Raw genomic sequence first — 24,788 nt, forward strand, 5'->3', positions numbered from 1 at the left:
CTAAACTGAAACACTTAAGCTGTTGCTCTCCATGACGCGCCCTTTGTTTGCCCGTAGGAGGGGTGTTCTGATTAGCAAACCCTACATGCCCCTTATAGAGTTTGACAGTGTCAAGAGGGTGCAATGTAAAAGCCTCCCATACTGCCCTATCGATCTTTCTGTCTTTATTTTGCAGCGCATACCTGGTACATGTCCATGTACTCGCTGAGCACGAAACAGAACATCGATGATGAGTGATGGGATGGCTACTGGAAAAACCTTGAAGAAAGGAGTGTACCGGTCCTCTATGCATGCGGCAAGAACAGTTGGCAGAGCGGGAAGGCGAAGGGGTAGAAGGTGCTGTGAATCAACCGGTAAGCTGAACAATATCTGCAAATTCAGCGCAACCAGCATCTAGGCGCTTGCCGTCATTAGCACTCTATTATTGTGCATTCCAATGTTAACACTTCAGCTTTTTGTCAGCACCATCATCCGTTGCTCCATGTTGGATCATGTGGGTAACAAAATTTAAGGACCGACATTTGTCCCTGTAGAAGTTATGTGCGCCATACTTTTTTGGCATATCTGTCCCAAATTATTCTGATACTTCCAAACATTGGCCCCAAAGAAGAATATAATGTAGCACTGGATTATAATGCAGCCTGGACTGAATATTATCCATGCTTTGAATTCAGGAGACCGTCCCTCCACTCCAGACTAAATATATTCAATGTGTAATTTGTCCTCAACTTTTACTCAGGGCTATATGTTAGAAACCAAGGGCAGTTACACTTTCTGTCTCCTTCTAACGATGGACTCGGGCAATGTAGGTTTCTACGTGCACCAGAGTCCTTTCTTTCTTCCCTCCTTGTTAAATATTGTGAGAGTTTCCTCGTCTGCATTTCAGACATCACTGGGTGGGTGAGTAATTGCCTTAAAGAGGGCTAATGAAGCTCTTGAAGATTACTTGATTGTCCTAGATGGTTCAACACCGAATGCTGTCTTGCTAAGTGTTACCTTAGGAAGGTCTGATGGCCAACCCTAGGATCCAGGCTGTGGTCAAAAAAGTACAAAAACAAAAGGAGAAATGAATTGTCCAAGGCATACTGGGAAGAATGCAGCGGTTAATAAGAATAGTAAAATGTTCCGGGATCCAGTCAATAGACTTCGACAGAGGGCGGTCCCGCTAAACACACTGTGCTGTAGTATTTCTGGTAGTGAGTGGGTTTCTTATTCTCACTCCATCTAGCGATCTTTCGAGGAAGGATACCCAACTCATCAAATAAAGAGTAGGCTGAAGGGAGCCTTGTGTAAGTCATTCACATTAGTTCAAGTCACAACGGCTATTAAATAAAGCCCGGGGGTATGGCCCCAGGGCCGGATGGTATGCCCATTGATTTGATCACGTGTAAACCTGAGATCTGGGGTCCCTTGCTTACCAATGTGTTCAACATCTTCCTGTGCACAGGTTACCCAGCTCTTGGGCCTTATCGGTGATCATCCCGATTTTTAAAAAGGATGACCCAAACCCCCCTAGGTGATATAGACCCATTTCTTTAATTGACAGCACTGTGATGATCATAGGTCCTGTTATCGTATCTTAATTTTTGGTCCATACAAAATAACATAAAAAACCCTGTCAGGTTTCAGGTCTGGGCTGGGTACAGTGGAGCAGTGTTTGAACCTGCATCTCATCCTGGGCAAGTACAACAACGCTAGAAGCTGCTTCACTGTACCTAGCAGTAATGGACATGTCCACATCTTTTGATTGTGCCAACCGTAGCAGGCTTTGGTTGCTTTTGGGCGTAGAGGTATCATTGTTCAATTTTTTCCACACCCTTAATGTTAATTTGGCTGCCAGAGTCCACTGTGGTCCTTCGGGGGAACTGATGGAACCTTTTGCCCTTCCCCATGCAGTCCACCAAGGACGCATTCATTCTCTATATTAACAATCTTATCCCCTGTCTAGCCAACGCCTCTGATGATATCTCGGAGATAGGGACAAGCCGTGACTTAGCTGTTAGATCCAGACAACACCGTACTCATGGCTCATACACCGAATGCTCTCCACAAGTGGGTTCCTTCGTATCTTTTATAGGCAAATTAGATGTAGTAATCAATTTTAGCAAGTCACATATTATGGCCTGTGGCCCTGGTAAGAACAACATTCCAAATGTACACATTGGCAGTAACATCTTAATCAACATCAACATCTTTCCTTACATAGGATTTTGACTCCTCAGGTACTTGGCATACCTAGATTAGAAACGCTTGCCTTTGATTGTCCAAATCTGCTGTTGCCATATTTAATCTGCCGCTGTCTCAAAGTTGCACAACAATGCTGCCATTACTTACAATCTACTAATCCCTGTGCATTCCAGTTGCATTGTATGACGACTTCTTTCAGTTCCACTATCCAGTTCACATTTTATTATGCACTCGGGGTTCTCACTGCAGTATGTATTGGATGTGGTGAACCTCGCCCCTTTGATGCTCTGGATATCATTATGGGCTTCTCATGAAGGCAACCTGAATAGGGATATTAATATTAAGGATTCCTTTTCCTGTGAGTATGGATTGAGGATACCTTGTCTTGTTTACCTGCCGACTCATTGAGGGAGATAGTTTTTTTTACTCAAATTCTGTTTATTGTATTTTCAGATATCAGTACATACATAGCACATTGCCAACTATAGTGCGGACGAGCAATTGTTAGGCCTGACTGGATTTCAGAATAACATGGAAAATGTCCGCACTAGCATTTGCTTCAGAGTAATGTTACATCAGGCATGCATGAAACATAGCAGGCTGTAATAATATAGCGTCTGATGAATGCATAATAATTTTTGAGCAGCTTCGCATGGCTGTGTACACAAATAAAAACAAGAAAGACAAGATTAAGTATTCTCTTGTAACTTTGAAAAAAAACATAACAAACAGGTCGCGGTTACCTGTTGGGAGGAGGCGATGATTTCACGTGTGAGGCATGGGATAGGGCTCCCTCCTCTAGCTGGTCTCGGCCATCGCAACAAAGTGGGGTATGAGTGGTAATCTTAATCAAAACCCTGGAGCATCCGGAGCTTCACTGGACAAAAGCAGGTGAATTCTATGTGCATAAGGTATTGAACTAAAGGCCTCCTCAACCGTTTTTTCGCAAATTGTGTGATATCCATTCCATGACTAAAATATGCCAAACTTGGGCGAACCAATACGCTAGGGGAAGGGGGGGCTGTCTGTTTCCACATGAGTGCTATAAGCTGCCACACCGCTAGGAGCTAGTAGCCGAACAGCTTTATTTACGAAGTTTTATATAGCGCTAGCTCCACCCGGGGGTATCAGAGCGCTTTACATTTACATGTTTACATTTACAGAGCAATTGAATAACAAATTAAGCAATTTTACATGGTGGACTAAAAGAGTCAATAGAGCAATACAGACAATGATAGTATAAAGGTGCATAAGGGTAGGTCCAGTGTCCATAATGCGGAAGGGATTAAGTCTGTACGGAGGGAAGGGAAAAGTTTGGATGGAAAAAGAGGGAAGTAGGGTGGAGGGGGGTCAGGATGGGGGAGTGTGAGGAGCGAGGGGGGAAAGCGAAGGAGTTTAAGGGAGGAGGGGGTGGATAGAACAGGAATGATAGGAGAAGGATTCAGTCTTCATGAGTCATGACTGTAGATCCAGGGGCCTAATGCCCAAAATGCCCATGAGGTATGAAGACCGGAGCAGCTAGCCTATGGTATCCTTAATGTGGCCCAGTATCTCTTTCCAGTACGTTACTACTTTCATGACCACCAAATATGTTGGAATTCTCCCTCTCCCGCCCCATAGCGCCAGCAAAGAGAGGATGTTCCCGGGTAAATTACTTAGACTTAGTGTGTGGAGCCATGGAAACATCAATTTCTAGGCTGTTTCACTGAGAGAGAGACTGCGGTAAGTTTTGGGTATATCTTGCCACAAAGTCTCCGATTGATTGGGTGATATGTCTACCTGTGTGGTGGCCTGCCATGTTGACGGGTAGGTATGGGTACGCAATGGTGTAGAGTGTTGAAACCTGGTCAGTGTTGGATATGAGGTCTTTCGAGCCAGTATAAGTGCGGACATGCTTCTCGAAGAGGGTGAAGGGCCAAATGGCTGCAGGATATACCTATGGGTGTAAGGCCCAATGCTGAACCCGTGAGCTGATAGTCCACTCTGCACTGATCGAAGGATTTCCTGCCGTCCCCCGTGAATAAGTCACAGAGTGTCCAACATTCCCCATCACTCAATTGGCAGAATGAAAGAGGAGAGAGCGGGGGTGGGGGGTGGGGGGGGAGTCAGAGTTAAATGCGATCAGTGTGTTTGGGGAGGGGAAGGTAGTTAGACCCTTAGTTTTTAAGAGCCACTTTGCCCTAGATATCAAGTACCATCCGGGTCGGGGTGGCGATGTACGCACTACGCAGGCGAGTGTGTTTAAGCAGCCATGCCATGCCCCACAGGGGTCGACACGCTAACGTTCGGTCCATGTAGAACCAGTGCTTCTCACTCTCTCGGACCACCCACTTGGAGATATAACGCAAGTGGGCAGCCCGGAAAATACTCAAGAAGATTGGAGCATGCCAGACCTACCCTATCCCGCGGGAGCATCAAGAGCGCGTTTGCTATCCGGGGTCGCTTTCCATTCCAGATAAAGGTTTGGATGTCTCGTTGTAAGCACAGGATGTCGTCCTGCGGGATTAGTGTAGGCAGAGTCTGAAAAAGATATAGGACCCGCAGAATTAAATAAATTTTCACAACATTCATGCGCCCCATTCAAGAGATATGTAGGGGTTTCAGGCTCTGAAAATCGACCAAGATGGAGTGGCATAGGTGGGGCCAGTTAGCTTGATACCAGGAGGAGAGTGTAGGGGTGATATTGAGACCCAAGTATTTAATAGCCGCCTGGGACCACTGAAATGGTGCTAGGCGTTGCAGGGCCGGGAGGTCCTGCCCAGGGATGTTCTTGTTGAGCACTGAGGACTTGGTCATATTGATCTGAAAGCCCAATACTACCTCGTACGTCTGAAGGCATTTCACAACTCCTGGGAGGGAGACCTCGGGCTGAGAGAGTGTAAGAAGTAGATCGTTAGCAAAGAGGCTAATCTTGTGGTGTTGGCCCCAAATGAGATACCTTTCACTGCGCCTGTGTTGCGAATCGTAATGGCGGAAGGTTCGACTGCCAAGGCAAGCGATAGGGGTGATGGCAGGCACCCCTGCCGCGTACCACGCAGGATGGTAACCGGTCTTGTGAGCTGCCCATTGACCCACACCTTGGCCACCATTGGCAAGACATTGTCTTGGAGAGCAAGCATGGTCCCAGCCCAAACCTTATCAGCACAGTGTGGCGGTAGGACCAATTTACCCATCAAAGGCCTTCTCCGCGTCCAATGAAAGGAGGTATGGGGGTATGTTGTGGCGGTGTGTCGTTTCCACTAGGTGAGCTATGTGGCAAACATTGTCTGCACCCTGTCTGTGGCGTATAAAGCCAACTTGATCTGGGTCGATGATGCCCAGAAGGTCGGGTTCCAGCCTCTGGTCCAGTATTGCAGTAAACAGCTTTGACTCTGTGTTGAGCAGGGCGATTGGACGGTAAGAGGAGCACAAGGCTGGGTCTTTACCTGCCTTGTGGATGAGAGAGATTTTGTCACAAGCCATCATAGGCGTGAATCCTGTTTCATAAGAGAAGTAATTAAAAAGCTGTACTAGGTGATCTTGCAGATCAGGTACAAAATAGCTGATAAAAGGAAACTGGGGGGCCATCAGACCCTGGAATTTTACCCAGGGGAAGAGCTCTAACTGCCGCCTGAAGCTCTTCCAGTGTAATTGGCTCATCAAGGAGATCTGCTTGACGTGGATTCAAAGGCATCAAGGTAGAATTTGATCATCCCCAGGGGGGTGGCTTTTCTCGAGAGTATAGCATTTGATAGCAATCGTGGAAAGTCTGGAGTTTGTCTCGTTCTGTTGTCGCCCAACCCCGTCATCTGACTGCAGTTTGGCAATATGGGTCTTAGCACGCGCTTGGTGGAGCCTACGGGCTAAGAGTCTGCCCACCATGTCACCCCCCCTCATAGTAGTGCTGTTTCTATGCCAGTTGTGCTCGCTCAGCCCTTCCCGTCCGATGTGTGTGAAGTTGGCCCCGCAGCACTGCAAGCTGTTGTTTAGTGCGGCGTGTGGGTTTAGCTTTTTCCAGTTGCTCCAATTGTTTGATTTCCGTCGTGAGGTTGCATTCCATTAGCCTGGACTCCCGCCCTCAAGCAATTGTGGTGGATGTGATTGTGCCCTAGATGGTGGCTTTAAAGCCATCCCAGAGAGTATGCAGTGAGGTTTCAAGGAGGGCGTTATGGGAGAAGTATTTAGTGATGCCTTTTTGGATTTCAGCTACATATACTGGTTCTCGCAAGAGGTGTTGGGGCACACGCCAGGGTCCTTGTGGAGTAGCTACTACCCTCCCATGTCCGCTCTAAGTGTGCATGGTCAGAAATAGGGATGTCCGACAGCTCTGCAGGAGGCTGACATCAGGGTCATATTGCAGTGTGTATCGCTAGGTTCGCTTGTACTTGTTTGGGGAGTTTAGGCCACGCGCATTCATAGATATCACCTTATTGCCTTCCGCCATTGACATGATTGCAAATTATGCGTGTGGGGCGCACTACAGCAGGAAGATGAGTAGCTCTGAGGGGCTGCTGCACCTTTAAGTGGAAGGTGTTGCCACCCAACTCACCCCCAGAGGAGAGCAGCCCAAAGAGAACCCATACTAAGCCCCCAGCATTGGGAATCCATTGGAAATGGCAGTGTGGGGGTACACAATATCGCGTGAACCTGTGGCTCCTGCCTTTGCTGATATTGAGCAGGACCCTTGCCAATTGTGGCAGAGCCTGCCGGTAGTATGAATCGACCTGGAAAGAAAAACAAATTACAACCAATAGTAACAACAGACCAACAGGGCCCAACAGTGACTTCTGAGTGTCTCCTAGGCCCCGCGGCCCAGCGCCGCCAGTAGAATGCAAGTGAGTTCCCGGGACAGCGTCAGTATAGGCATGATGGCTTACAAGAGGAGAGTTTATGTTCAAAGGGAGCCTGTGGTAGAGGTTCTCCCAGCCCCCCAAATCTACGGAGATGATGGATCAAATCCCGTTTGGTTTCCTGCGTGGATGCCTCTGCCTGTTACTTGTCGTGGTGTAGCGGTTTGACCGTGGTCCGAAAGGGTCAGAGATCTATTCCGGATGGGTCTCGGGTTCGGGGATCACCACAGTTGCAAGTGTCATCAGGAAGTCCCACCAGGTGTTTCGCCTCTGTGATTGATCTCAATGAGCGGGTTCGGCCCTTTCATGAGAACAAGAGGGTGAAGGGGTGGCCTCACTGGTAGCGAACACCCAGTTAGGAACTTGACAGAGTGCAAAGGCACACTAGCCTCAGCTAGCCAGAAAGATGGGCATGTATCTCAAGCTATGTGCGTTTTAAAGACCTGCCGCTCCTAGCATTGGACCAAAAACTGGTGACATTGATGTCTCTGTATAGGACACATCGTTGAAATCCACACTCTTGGTCAGCCCCATAAGGTTCTTTACCCTATGGCTAGCCCTGAAGTTGGGACTAATTCTTATTTACAGATTCATGCACCCATGGTGTACTCTGAACAACCCAACAGTGTCAAAATACTCAGTCTAGGTATTTGTTTTAGCCTCCCCCCCCCCCCCCCTCCCTTACCACCTTCCCAGAGACAATACTACCTAATTGTGTATATTTTAACTCTTGGTAAACTTTTCCTGAATGCTTGTTTGAGCTCTCATTGTTGAATTTCTTTAGTCTTCTTAAAACATAGGGGGGTGAGGGGTTCAGAAAACTTCAATGCCCCTGAAAGGTAGAGCGGTCCTCTTGATTGAGGAAGAAGGGATACACCTTCCCTGTGTAAATACTACCAACAGAAGAGTATCCCTTCTGGAGTTCATGCTCCTCCACAAGGAAGATAAAAGGAGGGTGGGTTGGGGGGGGGGGGAATATCTGTAAAGTGCCACACTCATACTGGAGTTGGAGGGGACCCTCCCTCCCCCATCCTTTTCGCTTTTAAATACAACCCTCTCCAATTGAGATATGCTTCATCATCAGGTTCACACTGACTCCTAAAGGTCAGGGTGGGCCCTGCCATATTCCAGGACTCACTTATGAAGATGGTTTATGTATATTTGAAGGTATGAAATAACCCTGAGTGGCAAGCATTACACGCTATATGCATGTTCTGAGTATTCTTCATGCCATTCACAAAAAACGACACGTAAGACACGTCATTGGGGGGAGAGACGTATTTTATGAACCCACCCTGACAAAAGAAGCCCAGGACCTTTTTAGGCCATGAGTATAGGGCTGAAACATGTTGTTATTTTAGGGTCATTGGACCATTGCATCCTAATACGCCTACATAGTGTTTATTTTTAACCTTCCTACCAACCCTACTAATAAAGGAAAACCTTGGGAGTGGGTGAAGAAATGTTTCTTTAAAGTTACACCCCCTAGCCAACCATCTTCATATGTGCTCCCTGGAATATGGTCAAGCCACCCTGACCTTTAGGGGTCAGGGTGAAAGTGATGATGAAACATGCCTCTATTAAGAGTGGGTGAGGGTTGTATAAAAAAGGGGGGTTCCCCTTTCCCACTCCAGTAAGAGTGGTGCACAGGTGTGGCATATTAAAGACCCCCACCCCCCATCTCTTCCTTGTGGAGATGCTTGAACTACTGAAGGGACACTCTTTGTCTAGTAGACTTTCTTTTGTCCCCAGCTTTTGGATGAATGTTTGTACCCATTACCTGCCCATTGGTTTACCCTGTAATGCGGTGTTCTGGTGAGCACACACTTTAGTTCCCGTTATTTGGGTTGGCCGAATGATTAGGTCACAGTGTTAGTTAAAGGTATGTAGTATCTGTGGTTTGTGCGGGCTTCTGTATAGAGATGTTTTAAGTCCTGTGATAGTGGGCCATTGCTAAGGGCTCCCATATTCCAAGGGCCTCCTGTAAAGAGATATTCTGTATGTCACTCTTGTCTGTTTCCCCATCTCAACTTTTAACACACAGTTCAATATTGCTTGGCATCTTGGGGTTTGAACTAGCAGAAAATAAATTGTACAATTCAAAGTTCTTCCAAACAGGGATCCCCACGTATGTCTTGCTTGTGGCCCCCAAAATCCTTACATGACACTGCTTCCCCATGTTTTAACAATGTGTGTGTTTTTTTGATCAGCACATGCCCCAAGCCTGGTGTGTGCAGAACAGGAATGATTTCACCAAAATACATAGGGTCATATTTATGGCCAAGTCACGTAGCCAGGGCAGTAAGGTGCATTCATGCTAGTTCCCCATCGTTGCCACCGTGTTGGCTGCCTAGCGCCCCAGTGCAGGCACCCTTGCACCATGGTGCATGCGTTGTAAGGATTGTTTTTGTGCAGGAAGGAGCCTCTTACTGCACAAAAACAATCCCGAGGCTATTTAGGTCTCGCCTGAGACATGCACCGTCTCCTTGAGACATTTAGTAAGTGGCTTTTAAAAGTGCCACCAGAGGCTTTTGCTGGTCTACAGCTTGCATTCATGAGCTCCTGCACAGCTGCCATCTGTGTTTTTAGGTCGAGCCTACAGCAGCGCATGCGCTGTTGCTCGACTTTTAGTAAGGGGCTTTTCAAAGTCCTACCCACAAGCTTTTCCTGGCCTAAGGCTTGCGTGCATGTGCACGTGAACGCACGCAGCCGCCATCTGCCATTCTTATCTCATTAAGCCTTGCCCCGCTCGCACTCCCCCCTCCCAATTCTGAGACGGCTCTCTCTGATGAGGGTGGATTACAGACTTCTGAGCTATTTGCACAATCTCCCCGCTGGCGTTTAAAGCCTTGTTAGCATGGGTCATCTTTATGGTGCCGTCTGTAACCATAAATCTTTGCATCTTTCTTTCCTGCCTGTACAATTATGGGAGCGTTTGGTTCTTTTGGGTATTTTTAGCTCCATCCTTAAACCAGAGACACACTAACTTTTTCTTCTCATACATGAGTGTGTACATGTAAGTTAAAATGGACGCATCGGACTATATAAAAAAGTAATGTCGGACGATTGTAAATGTCTCCTCGTGTTATATTGTTTGATAAAACATGGCAAGAACAACAAACTGATGTATTTAATTATGCACGTACAGACTGTGTAATATCTGATCAGTTTTACTGTCAGTTCAAAGACTTTTTCGGTTATAAAACATTGATAACCATAAAAGTACATAAAACACATTTAAACACAATTTGCACAATGTGAAGCAGTTAAAAAGTATATAGGTTATTAAAACACATAGGCTCAGTACAATTAAAAAGAACAAACTTTAAAACATTATCAATTTCCTTGAATAAAAAGCGTTTCTAAGGAATATAGAGACAGATGCTACCGTGAGTATATCTTCTAGTTTCCGGATTGCCAGAAAGGCTGGGCGGCATTGTCTGAGGTTCAAATACTTTACAATTGGCTTGATCCACCTTTCCCTTGGTACTGAATAAAATTTACAAAAAAATAAAATATGAATATCCGACTGGGTGGATGTATCATCACAGGGGCATTTGCTTATACCATATGACCAGTCATTGTTAGCAGGAAAGCTCAATGTTCTAAAAAGAATCCCAAATCTAAAACGTACCAGCAAAAACCTTTCATGTTCCGTCAGCCGCAGGATTAGGTATGGTTGAATAGCCTGCGAGATTAAAGTCAGTTGATGAGACATCACTGTTTTTTTTGGTCAACTCAGTTTGATCTCTTAAATTTGCAAGATACAGGATACATAGCCTTTTCAGTTCCTTTCTCGGGATTTTCACCATTGACACAGGGTCATCATAAAATTCAGGGTGATTAATATTACCACAGAAGCTTTTGATGTATCTCAGCCATTTCATTCGATAAACACCCTCCAGTTTTAGGGCATCCCCTAGTATGAGACGGTTCAAATGACACTCATTAGTTGTCCAGACCCTGTGCCACAGGAGAACCGGCTGGATTCTAATGGTATCCTCAATATATAACATACCAAGTTCAGCGTGACAGTTGTAGGTGGATGTACTCTCAGGCGTGGTTAGGAGATATCTCAAAAAGCTATTCTCTGTCAACTGCAAACTGGTGACATTAGAGATGCCCCAAATTCCCGCACCATAAGTTGCCACTGCTACACAACTAGTTTAATAGATGCGTAAAAGCCCGTTAACTGGTTTCTTTCCCATCTTTTTGCTAAAACGTTTAAGGGCCATTATAGACTTAGTAAACAACATATTTCTCCCCTTGACTGCAGTATTCCACTGGCCTGTGCAGTCAAACAAAATTCCTAAATAAGGAAAGGTAGAGATATAATCTAATGGCTTAGAATCAATGAACATAGTTTTTTTCCTCTGTTTTGTTTTAACGCCACAATTCATGGCAAAGATTTTGGTGCAATTCACCTTCAGATCCAAACCGGTCATGAAGGTGGAAAAAGAAGTGATCATAGATTGCATTGCAACGGGGGTCCTTGCTATCAGAACGGCATCAACGGCATAGATAAGTGCCGGTATATGACGTTGTGATGCCGTAGGCATATCTATACGGTCCCTCAACAAGATGTCCTCTAACTCATTGATATAAATTAAGAATAAAAACGGAGCAAGGACACATCCTTGTCTCACTCCCCTCGCAATATTAAACATTCTAGTGCACTCTCCATTTAAGCCATATCTGATTGTTGCCCTAGCCCCATTATACAGCTCCCTTAAAAAGCAAATAATATTATTCTCTACTCCCAATCGTATTTAAATTGACCATAATTTGCTGTGATTAACACAGTCAAAGGCGGAAGTCAAGTCCACAAAGGTTAAAAACAACCTCCCGCCCTTTGCCTTAGTATACTTTTCCAGTAGTATGAATAAATTAAGTCCTTGGTCTACTGTCCCTACCCCTTCTCTAAAACCATATTGCAGGTCACTAATGATCTTATGCTCCTCTGCCCATGACTTCAGCCTATCCAAGATAACCCTACCAACAATTTTAACAGTTGAATCGAGCAGGGATAAAGGGCGATAACAGTTACAGCTTGCCCTGTCGCCCTTTTTAAAAATCGGTACTATAATTGATTCGTACCAAGTATTAGGGAGGCCCACTGTGCAAGCTGCATTAAGAAATCTTGTTAGTAGTGGGGCCCATAGTGTTACGTTATTTTTAAAAACATCTACCGGTACGCCATCTGGGCCCGGTGCCTTGCCCCCCTGACTCAAACTAATGCCCTTCGTTACCTCGTCCAATGTAAAGGAGAGGTTCAAGCCTTCTATATTTGTTGGTGCTTTGGGCGCATCCTGCTCAGTCGGTTCCCTCAGAGGGTCTGCAGGGCTATAAAGGGACTCAAAATTACTCACCCAGTCACCCTCGGCGATGGCAATCTCGACCCGCGCCTTGGTGTCATCCTTAAAATATGGCGCGTTGACTGCCCGCCAAAATGCTATCATATCCCTCCGTTCAGAGGCTCCTAGTAGATCCTCCCAAGCTTCCTTCTTTATTTTAGCCCTTCTATTCTTAATGGCCAATTTATAGGATCTCCGAAGCTCCCTGATTTTTTTTGATCTTTAAAATGCCCGTTCAGTGCCCGTTTAAGTTTGAGTTTTACTGTTTGTTTTACCGACGGTGTCCCACGACTCACTGATGGTTACAACAATAAGAACATGTAAATTAAAATGTTTACATATCTTGCTGGCCACGGTTCCAACAGGACTTTTTTTTTAAACATATTTTATTGATTTTTAATTTCCGTTTACAGTCCTGTAAAATGTTCTCATAAAGTTTACGACAAGTCATAAATGTGAACAGTGCTACATATATAACATAAAAGTACATATCAATGGCCCATGATAGGCAATCATAAAGAAACAACCCTCAATATTCCAACAGGACTTTGAGCTGAGTTAGAGCCCGGCTTCAGGCTCCAGCCTGGCTCACGCTTTCAGCAGCTCACCACCTCTAGTGAACATCCTAATTCGTCCTTGCCTAAATCACCTAAGCATTACCCTCACTGACACTGACACCAAGCTGAAAGTGAGAGGCCGGGGAGGGGGTGGGGCGAGAGAGGAGGTTAGAAGGCGATGACAGTCACTACTGCTTTATGCCATGGCCGTAACACCGACCCTGATTGTAGACAGCAGCTTCAAAGTCCGAAGCCAGTATCGTTCATCATAGATTGTGGGTATTTTGCAGGAGGATGCTGCAACTACCATGCTATTGCTGTTCACGTCTGCGCAATGACGTCTCTAGTCTATCACTAGGCATTCTAAGTTCCCTTTCACATGATGTTTGTACAATAAGATATGGCAAAGCAATTAGCCAAATGTCCACTTCATTTCACTCTGCCTATAGCAATGTCCTTTTCCCAGACCTACTTTTGCCTGTCCTTAAATTGAGAGGGAATTGAAGGGCCTGCCTGGACTTTCCATTCTGTTATTTATGTGCTGCTTCATATACAGGGTATGCGCCTATCATCTTTGGCCACGACGCAGAGCCACTTAACCCTGAATAGCAGCGTGACCGGAATAGCATGGCAATTGATTCTGCTTCCACCAGGCACACACACAGGCACACACACACCACCAGCCGTCAGTGCACGCTTCCACCAGGCACACACACCACCAGCCGTCAGTGCAGGCTTCCACCAGGCACACACACCACCAGCCGTCAGTGCACGCTTCCACCAGGCACACACACACCACCTGCCGTCCGTGCACGCTTCCACCAGGCACACACACCACCAGCCGTCAGTGCACGCTTCCACCAGGCACACACACACCACCAGCCGTCAGTGCACACTTCCACCAGGCACACATGCACCACCAGCCGTCAGTGCACGCTTTCACCAGGCATACACCACCAGCCGTCCGTGCACGCTTCCATTAGGCACACACACCACCAGCCGTCAGTGCACGCTTCCACCAGGCACACGCACCACCGGCCGTCAGTGCACGCTTCCACCAGGCACACACACCACCAGCCGTCAGTGCACGCTTCCACCAGGCACACACACCACCTGCCGTCATTGCACGCTTCCACCAGGCACACACACACCACCAGCCATCGGTGAACGTTTTCACCAGGCACACACACCACCAGCCGTCAGTGCACACTTCCACCAGGCACACGCACTACCAGCTGTCACACACTACCAGCCGTCGGTGCACGCTTCCACCAGGCACACACCACCAGCCGTCAGTGCACGCTTTCACCAGGCACACACACACCACCAGCCATTGGTGCACGCTTTCACCAGGCACACATGCACTACCAGCCGTTGGTGCATGCTTTAACTAGGCACACATGCACCACCAGCCATCGGTGCATGCTTTCACCAGGCACACACACCACCAGCCGTCAGTGCACGCTTTCACCAGACACACACACCACCAGCCGTCCGTGCACGCTTCCACTAGGCACACGCTCCACCAGGCACACACTCCACCAGCCGTCAGTGCACGCTTCCACCAGGCACACACACCACCAGCCGAAGGTGCACGCTTCCACTAGGCACACACTCCACCAGCCATCAGTGCACGCTCCACCAGCCATCAGTGCACACTTCCACCAGGCACACACCACCAGCCGTCAGTGCACGCTTCCACCAGGCACACACACACCACCAGCCGTCAGTGCACGCTTTCACCAGGCACACATGCACCACCAGCCATCAGTGCACGCTTCCACCAGGCATACACACTACCAGCGGTCAGTGCACGCTTCCACCAGGCACACACACCACCAGCCGTCAGTGCACGCTTCCACCAGGCACACACACCACCAGCCGTCAGTGTACGCTTTCACCGGGCACACCCCCCAAGCCGTCAGTGCACACTTTCACCAGGCACACACACACCACGAGCCGTCAGTGCACACGCTTTCACCAGGCACACACACCACCAGCCGTCAGTGAAGCAGGCAGGCTCTTCTCAGAGTTTCTTGGTAAACATATGTTCGATGCCTGGGGAGTGGGTCGAGTTTCCTTAAACAATGCTGAGTATGCAGGTGCAGTGCATGAACTCTGACCCTGCTTGCAGGCAGGTCACTCCCCACGCTGCTGCACGGCTCTGCCTGCATTGTTTTTGCCTAATCTTGTATTTTTTCCCTGTGCCTAACTTTCTTTCTTGCCCAGACTTGTTTTTATTCCCCTGTGCCTGTACTTGCTGTCTTGCCCAGACTTGTTTTTCTTCCTGTGCCCAACGTACTTTCTTGGCCAGACTTGTTTTTATTCCCCTGTGCCTAACTTGCTTTCTTGCCCGGACTTGTTTTTATTTCTCTATACCTGTACTTGTTTTCTTACCTAAACTTGTTTTTCCTTCCTGTGCCCAGTTCTCCCGCGGCCCCCGCCCCGTTTTTGCACCGCTGCGTCCCTGTGGCCCCGCCCCCTTGGAATCCTATTCGCCGCCCCACTCCCGCCTACCAGCTGCTCCTCCCTCCCACATCCCCTCATATGGAGGGCGTGCCGCTAGCGTGCCTAATGCAAGCACGTCAGTGTCCACCCGCACATGGACCGCGCCCAGCGCCAGGACCCCAGGACCTCTCGAACGCCACGACGCCCGACACCGCTACGATGCCAGAACCCTCCACGCACTCAACACCGGACGATCACACACATGCTTCCTGGCTGCCCCAAAGCGCACCCACGGAGCTTTCACCTGCCGGAACTGCAGCTTCACAAGCATCCGCCCCACCATGCTGCCGACCAGGAAAGAACCCAACCACCTCAGATGAATTCTTCTCAACACCCGCTCCGCCTGAAACCCGCCTCGGCACCCGCCATAGCCGTCCCGGAAGGCTACAAGATCACCTGCAGGGACCACACCAATGGAGCAGGAGGAGGAATCGCCATTGTCCACAGGAACACTCTCAGAGTCTCGACCAACACTGACGACACCCTCAGCACCGCTGAACACCTGCACTTCCAGATCCACACCGACCCCAACACCACCCTCAGAGGAACCCTCATCTACAGACCCCCCGACCGCAGTTCAGCGACTCCATCGCCGACTTCGTCAGCACGCACGCCCTCGCCTCCACGGACAACATCCTGCTCGGGGACCTGTACTTCCACCTTGAGAACAACAACAACACCAACTCCACCACCCTGATCGACAACCTAGCCAACCTCGGAGAACTCGTCACAACACCCATCCACTCCGCCGGTCAAACGCTTGACTCCATCTTCTCGGCAAGCCCCCACGTCTCCTTCAACCACACCACAGAACTCCACTTGACCGACCATCGCTGCATCCACTTCACCTTCAAGAAACCCACCACGCACCACCGCACCCAACCGATGCCTCGCCGCTGCTGGAGCAAAGTCACCGAAGACCAGCTAACCACCACCCTCGCCCAGAGCCCACCTGCCGACCGCAACCTCAGACAGTGGATCAACAACTGCGCCAACACCCTTGCCCCGATCAAGAAACCCTCCAACAGTCACACCAACAAGAAAGCCAGCTGGTTCACTGAAGACCTCCGGGCTTCCAAGCAAACCTGCCGGAAGCTGGAGAAGATCTGGCTTCGTGAATGAACACCGGACAGCCACGCAGCCCACAAGAACGCCACCCGCAGACACCATCACCTCATCAGATCTGCCAAAAGTGCCTCCTTCAAAGTCCGCCTGGACAACAACGTGCACAACAGCAATGAGCTCTTCAACATCGTGAAGGAAATCTCCAACCCCAGCTCCAACACCAACGACGTCCAACCCTCGCAAGACCTTTGCCACTCGCTGGCCACCTTTTTCCACCGCAAGATCGCAGACATCCATGACAGCTTCAATGCCACGGCCACCCCGACAACCACTGAGACGACCACCATCCGCACCAACCGCCTGCTCTCCTGGACCAACAGCAACGATGACGACACCATCAAGATCATGAACACAATCCCCTCTGGATCTCCGTCAGTCCCATGCCGACACAGCATCTTCAACAAAGCCAGCACATCCATCGCACCCCATCTCCGGAAAGTCATCAACACCTCCTTCGAGACAGCAACCTTCCCGGAGAGCTGGAAGCACGCCGAGATCAACGCCTTACTCAAGAAACCCAAGGACCTCAAGAACTTACGGCCCATCTCCCTGGTCCCGTTCCCGGCAAAGGTAATCGAGAAGACCGTCAACTAACAACTGACCCGCTACCTCGAGGAGAACAACATCCTGGACCCTTCCCAGTCCAGGTTCCACAGTAACCACAGCACCAAGACTGCCCTCATGGCCGCCACCGATGACATCAAGTCCCTGCTGGACAGCGGCGAAACAGCAGCCCTCATCCTCCTGGACCTGTCAGCCGCCTTCGACACGGTCTGCCACCACACACTACGAACACGCCTCCACAACGCCGGGATCCAAGAGAAGGCCCTGAACTGGACCACCTCCTTCCTCTCCGGCAGAACACAGAGCGTCCGCCTTCTCCCCCAAAGCCACCGAGATCCTCTGCGGCGTACCCAGGGCTCATCCCACCTCTGTTTAACATCTACATGGCACCGCTCGCCCACGTCGTCACGACCTCAACATCATCTCCTACGCCGATGACACCCAGCTGATCCTCTCCCTCACCAAGGACCCCCACAATGTCAAAACCAACCTTCACAAAGGAATGAAGGCCGTCGCTAAATGGATGAGGAACAGCCGACTGAAGCTGAACTTGGACAAGACGGAGGTCCTCATCCTCGGATCCACCCCTTCGGCCTGGGACGACTCCTGGTGGCCGACCGCACTGGGAACCACTCCAACACCCACCAACCAAGCAGGCAACCTAGGGGTCATCCTCGACTCCACCCTCTCCATGACTAAACAGGTCAACGCCGTCTCCTCCTCCTGCTTCAACACCCTCTGCATGCTCTACAAGTGGATCCCCACTGAAACGAGAAGAACGTCACCCAGGCCCTCGTCAGCAGCAGGTTGGACTACGGAAACGCCCTCTACGCAGGAGCCTCGTCCAAACTCCTGTGACGGTCCAATGCATCCAGAACGCCTCTGCACACCTGATCCTCGACATCCCTCCCCGCAGCCACATCCTCGACATCCCTCCCCGCAGCCACATCACACCCCACCTTGAGAGACCTGCACTGGCTCTCGGTCAACAAGAGGATAAGCTTCAAGCTCCTCACCCACGCACACAAGGCACTCCACAACACCAGACCAACGTACCTCAACAGACGACTCAGCTTCTACACTCCCACCCGCCAGCTCTGCTCCCCCGACCTCGCCACAGTTCCCCTCTTCCGAAGAGCGACCTCCGGCGGCAGATCGTTCTCCCACCTCGCCGCCAAGAACTGGAACACCCCTGCTATCCACCTACGGCAGACCCAAGACCTGCTGACCTTCAGAAAACTCCTCAAGACCTGGCTTTTCGAGCAGTAGCAGCATTCCCCACCCCAGCGCCTTGAGACCCTCACGGGTGAGTAGTGCGCTTTACAAATGAGATGATTGATTGATTGAACTCCTGTGTGAGTGAGTCATGCTGCCTGGGGGCTCACTCAGTCCACACTTGTAAATTGCGCCTGCACCAAGCTTTTTCTCATTTGCAAAGTTCGGCGCATGCGCACAGCCAGGCAGCTCCCACACCCCCGGGAATGACGGCTTACTGCAACCAGAATGGAAACAACATTCAGAGCAATGAAAACAAGTTCATTTGATGCAAAGAACCGTTGACAAAAACCATGTCGAGCTATTGTAGATCTGGCAACTTAAACAAAACAGCAACAAAAAACAAACAAGCATTGGCATAGCCAATAGGTCTCGCTTTTTGGGCCCTTTAAGTGTTTAGTTATGCAGCAGAATTTCCATGGTGCAACACCACCAACTGTTGCATGGCTAAACACTTATAAGGTCCCAAATGCAAGACCTATTGGCTATGCCAATGCGTGTTCCTCTTTAAGTGTGCTTCAGAATGCAGCAAACATAGACACAGGGGGGAAAAAAGAGGAGAAATGAACCAATTTCTCCTCCTTTTATGCCTCACCTGGGAAGCACAGGTTTTTGGTGCATTCCTAGGTCTACCATTTCTGGTCAATCTGGGAATGTGTCAAAATCCTTGGATGTTGTGTGGGTACTCCCATGCAATGCCCATGGAAATGCCTCCCTAGCGCAGTTATGCAACAAAGTGATTTGCGCTGGCTTGCATTATTTGAGATCTATTGTGAAGAATAGCCACGCAAATATAAATCATATTTTTAATTGCCAACACTCTTGAAAGCAACGCTAATTGGCTCTTAAATATGACCCCTCTTTTCTTTATTTAAAAAAATTCCTTTATATTTTTCTCTGACATGTAAATTACATGCCAGCATTTTAAATTGGGTACTTTGTGCCTTCTTTGGGGCACTCCAGCTTCGGGTCTTTTCATGACATTGCACAGTGCCACTTCTGCACACTATGGGCAGATTTACAAGCCCCTTGGGCCACTTTTGCATCACTTTACCCATGTTAAAAGTGACGCAAAAGTGGCGCAAGGGGCTTGTAAATGTGCCCCTATTGTGCTTGCAAGGGGCTCCGGCATCTCTGATGGAAGTTGCCTGTTTACGTTTGAGGAACTGCGACGCTAAAATAAATATTGCATGAAGGCAACGATAGAATGCGCTGCTCCAGTTTCGAGTGTCTCGATGATATTGCGGTTGCTTTGTTCCAGAAAGGGGGTGTGTTTGCACCCCGGGCCGGGATATTTACAGAGCGCTGCTGGCAGACTCCGGGAACAATGTGTACCCCCAAACGAGGGCGGGCGCTGCGCGGCGGCCGGCCGGCGCAGAGCGCGGCTGTGGAAATTCACCAGCCGCAGCTCCCCTCGCAGCGGCCGGCGGCGGCGGCGGGAGGGTGGGGGTCAGGCGTGGCCCGGCCCGGGCGGGGAGGAGCCGCCGCGGATTCTATAAAGAGCGACGGCGCCAGCTCCACCCGGTACCGAGCCGCCAGCCAAGCCCGGTGTCAGTCAGAGTTTTAACCGTCACCGCAGCATCCTCGCGACTAAAGTGCGTCACAGCAGCCCGAAGCTTCCAGAAGCCCCGCGACTGCCCGACACGGAAATAACGTCTAACCACTAGAGTGCGTATCCTTCCGCGGCCGTACCCGGACCTCTCACGGTCAACTCAAGTGAAACCTTGTATTTCATAAATAGTTGCCCAGGGTAAGTTCAAGAACACCAGGAGGGTAGACCCTACATTGATTGACATGGCGACAGGGGTCGTCAGGCTGTGTATTTGCTCTTGATAGAGGGGACTATTTCGTGACCTCTCAGTGTGTCTTTGCGCAGGCCGGTCCATTCATTCGGTGACAGTTGGGCGGGCGTTCCTCCCTCATGCCGGCCGGCTCGCTGTCAGTTAGCATGTAGGGGCAGCCTCCTTCTCCTCCGGGTGAGCCTACTTAGACCCGCGGAGCCGCCCACTCGAGAAAACCACTCCTACTTCAGTCATTGCGCGATTTTGTGCCCACAGTATGAGGTGCGAGGGTTAATGCATAGAAATTCAGTTGGCAAAGAAAAGCTAGTTCTGTGTTGCTGATAGGAAGTGTGATGCCTCTGTTAGGCAGCAGTAGCTTTTCATGTTTAGGACCCCTCACAGAGGGAAGACCACAGCTCCCATGACGCAGTTTTGGCTGTCAGGAGCCCATGTCAAGGGTGGCAGATGACCTGTCAACCTGAGACCCACCCCTCCTAAAAGAGGGTGAAGTCAGAGAATTTGGTGCTTGTTCTGATGTAGTTTGAATGGAGAATAAACTTATTTTGGAGGGTGTTATATGTTTGGGGGGGGGGGGGGTCCCCTAATAAAGTCTTCGCAGACATTTGCCATTTAGAAAGGCTAAGTATGATCAAAAGGATGTTGACTACTCCCAGAGAAGCTGAGCTGATGGGTAGGTCTGTCCTGACTTTCCAGCCAAATGCACGTTTCTAAGTTAGCCATTATTATGCCAATATCAACGTGGTATTGGCTAAAGGCCAGGGATTTACTGCAGTGCCTCTTTTGCATTTGGCACACCTCTGGTAGGCTGCTTGCACCTGTATTTTTTTATCTTACTGATCTTCTCACTGGACACCAATGCACTTGGCAGCTATGTCAACACATTTCAGATACAAATTGAGGGACAGTTGTGATGTCGTGTTGAGGCCAGTCTAGACAGCAACCTTATTAGCTGACACAGCACATGGCGACAGGAAGACCAGATATTGCAAAAAATAATGGCCTGCAATGGTCTTTTGCTAGAGGAAAGGGAGTGCCCAAAAGGCAAAACATCATTTTGCTTGGCGCTCGGAAAACTCTTGCATGGTGGCACCTCTTGGTAATATTACTTCCACCCTGGGTAGAGAGGTCATTTGGGTGTCGGGATGCAAATGCGTGGAAGATGGTCATGTGCATTGCACAGCCTGACCATGTGTACCCCCCACTCTTCAGTTGTCTGTGCGTTATGCACCAGACACTGCTTGGTAGGCGTGTGCACCACCCTGGCAGTGTCTGCGCTTGTGCACACTGGAGGGAAAGTGGGATCTTGTAGGTAAAATGGGGCGTGGATTTAATGCATCCAAGTTCAGCATTGTGCCTCAAATGCATATATGGGTAAAGGAAGACCGCCTCAGATGTAAAGAGTAAGGGCCTTGATAAATGGCATGTCAACATATGTGGACTTTCTTTTAATATGGGGAAAAGAATACTTGAGAGAGAAAATATAGATTATTGGATGTCCCTGTCTCCCAGGGTAGGGATCCCCTTTGAAGCGTAGTGGAGCACGAGGTGGGTGGGAGCGGGGCGTGGCAGAGACTTGGCTGGGCATGAATGAGGAGGGGGCGTGGCAGAGATGACTACGAGGAGCGGATGGCGGTAGAAACAACGAGTGCCCGGGGAGGGGTTGGTGCTCGGGCATGACGAGGCAAAGAGGTGAGGCAATGATGACGAGGCAGGAGGAGACAGGGCACCGACGGTGATCTCTTTTGCGAGCCAAGTATGTTTCATATTTATGCTGCCAAAGGTGACCGGTCCCGTGCACTTTTAACCCTGTGCTTTTCCTTGTAAGCAGGACTACCGCTCCAAGACCTCCGAAGATGGCAGAAAGGTTCATTGTGGACAGCCCAGCTGTGAAGTACACCAAGGAGTACATCGAAGCAGACTACCCCTACCAAACCACACGAGTCTTCACCGACAATGGAGTCACCAAGGTAAGAAGGGGTTTGAGTAAGTAATGGGCCCTGGATTTTAGACAAAATGTGGTTTTCAAGTTAAGATAATTTTTAATTTGATAAATTATGTAATATTTTTTATAATACATTTGAGAAAGTTTGCTACTTTGTGCTCTTTACTGATTTTGGTATGCTTCCTACTGAAGCGTCAGGTCCTGGTCACCTGACAGCAGCCTAATGCCTGCCTGGGGTAATTCACTAAGAGTGGCCTTCACAGAATCTACAATGAGCACAAGAACCCCTCTTGGCATGCATGCAGTTAACCAACCTGCTCCTACGGTGACTGACCATATTAAACTTTCACACCCCATGCATGGGTCCACAAGGGATTTGTTGCCGTGAGAGGGCAGCAGTTTCAGATGTGTTATAAATTCTTCAGATCTCTAAAACGGATTTTTTTTTGGCGGGGGATAGTCCCTCCTGATCAGTAGGCAATTGCTTTCTGAGCCGCATTTCAGCTGCTAAAGTCTTTCCAGAAAAACCTGCATGGTGTGTCCTGTTGCCAAGTAGCTGTCTAAAGTGCATCTGATGTGTTCCCCATGCCTAGTGTAGCAAGCTCCTAGGTGCACATTGAGGTCCAGCATTACTAGTACCGAAGTGACGTCGGAGGCCAAAGGTAGATGCTGATTCCACCAAAGTACTGACTTAAGACTGGCTAATAGTCTGATTAAATGTTTTGATATCTTTTCAATAAAAGCATTTGTGTATCTAGTTTTATTTTCTGGCAGTTGAATTGCACATTTGCATCTTATTGTCCTTGATTAGTTTATTTTATATAAAGTGTAATCTGTCCTAAAACTATTTCTTTAACAGTATGTTTAAGGAAGAGTGGTAGAACTGGGTTTTGTAACTCATTTGTTTTTTGTGTTTTTTTTACTGATGCACCTTTGCAAACTGTAAACATTTATTTTGATGCCTCATCTTTTTTTTAAAAGGTCAAACCGTGTTCCACCAAGTTTACTTTCCGCACGGAACGGCGAGTTCCAAAACTTGGAGTGATGTTAGTCGGATGGGGAGGCAACAACGGCACCACAGTGACGGCAGCTGTCCTGGCAAACAAACTTGGCCTTTCCTGGATGACAAAAACTGGGCCAAAGGTAAGCCTGCTTCCTGGTTTACATACACCGAGCCAAGAGGCAGCCATTAAACCAAAGTAAGGCTGTTCTGCAACTGATATAGCCCTCCCATGAGGGCATGAACTACTTTTAATTGCCTGCCCTACACTTAAGGGTTAAATGTTAAGACAAAGGTTCACAATTAGGGGTGAGGGTAATTAAAGGGTTTATACTAGCAGACCATGCAATAAGTCTTTACCTACCTTCCCACGCAACCTTGCACTCTCACACTACCCCTGTACATTTAATATCTATGGTTGAAAATGTTAATGAATACACTGTTTACTAAACGGGTTCACTCTAGTAGTTTGCACTGAAATCCATCGAATAGACTGAAATGATTCCTGCTTTACAGAACGGATGCTCAATTCTCTTAACTGCTAGGGAGAGTGGGACTGAGCAGGTGAATGTGTGTAACGAGTATCAAATGCCTGCTTCTCAAGTTTTATTTTCTGTTTTTAAACCTTCAAAAATGTGTAAAAACACCCTCCAAGTCATCTTGGGCAGCATAATCCTTTCCACCTTAACGGCGGTTGTTGAGGGTCCAAGTAACCACTGGATTTAAAAAATGTGTTTCCAGTCAAAGTGAAGGCATTCCTTCGAGATTGATTCTGTTATCGACATGCTGAGAAATATAGCTGATTTGTATTTATTATGTAAATGTAAATGTACAGGAATTTATATAGCGCAAATCACCAAGCGGTTTCTAAGCGCTTGCTTAGGGAACCCGTCCTGGTATTCCCCGGCAGGGTGTCCGCAAGGTGAAAGCCAGGCATCCCGCCGCGAGGGGCCGTTGTGGAGATTAAGCAAGCTATTGCCCAGAGTCGCAGAGTGTGAACCCGTGAATCGAGTAGGCACCGGAGCGAGAATTGTCAAGTCCATGGACATTTTAGGACTCAAGACCCCGCCGAGCCGGGAATTGAACCCTGGTCCCGGGCTGACCTCTGCTTCCAGGTCTGCCTCCTCTAACCAGTGAGCCACACTTCTCCGCACACACACAATGCCGCAGTAGCAATCGCCAGTTAGGCAGCACAGGTTTGGTCATGACATGTGGAGAAACAAAAGTATATAAGTGATTAACTCATTAAAGAAACTATGTACTTCCCCTTACTGAGTAGATACTTTTCCCACACACTCCTGTCCATTTCTATTGCATAACCCTAAAACTGGGTAAAAGGTCACTTGGGTGGAAGTAGGCCTCGTGTAAACTCTGTGAACCCACCTACGCAGTTAGTTTAATGTGTGACCAGTGACTGTGCCAAAGTCTTGGCACTGTCGAGCCAGCCGCGGTAAGGCTTTGTATCATTGCCAAGGGTTCCAGCTGCCAGTAACCAGTTCCTTTCTCTTTCCAGGTTGCTAATTACTATGGATCAATGCTGCAGTCGTCTACTGTGTGCCTGGGCACCAATGCCAGTGGGGACGTGTATGTGCCGTTCTGTAACCTTCTTCCCATGGTTAATCCAAACGACATAGTCTTTGATGGT

At 48.7% G+C, this 24,788-nt stretch overlaps 1 protein-coding gene across 5 annotated transcripts in view; it reads left to right on the top strand.

The window, feature by feature from the left end:
- The first annotated feature begins 201 nt into the window (after positions 1-201).
- The window catches only part of ISYNA1 (inositol-3-phosphate synthase 1), a 42,590-nt gene continuing 18,003 nt past the window's right edge, over positions 202-24,788 (top strand). The window contains exons 1-4 of one of the 5 annotated variants that reach the window (XM_078670756.1): positions 202-353; positions 22,030-22,168; positions 23,125-23,286; positions 24,657-24,786. In XM_078670756.1, the coding sequence (XP_078526882.1) occupies positions 22,055-22,168; positions 23,125-23,286; positions 24,657-24,786 (406 nt within the window). In that variant the 5' untranslated portion in view covers positions 202-353; positions 22,030-22,054. Of the gene's footprint in view, positions 354-19,872; positions 20,150-20,272; positions 20,463-21,868; positions 21,955-22,029; positions 22,169-23,124; positions 23,287-24,656; positions 24,787-24,788 lie in introns of those variants that run through there. The other 4 variants (XM_078670752.1, XM_078670754.1, XM_078670751.1 and 1 more) reach the window with 4 other exon arrangements.

This window comes from Lissotriton helveticus, chromosome 12 (assembly GCF_964261635.1).
Source record: "Lissotriton helveticus chromosome 12, aLisHel1.1, whole genome shotgun sequence".
Taxonomy (NCBI): Eukaryota; Metazoa; Chordata; class Amphibia; order Caudata; family Salamandridae; genus Lissotriton; species Lissotriton helveticus.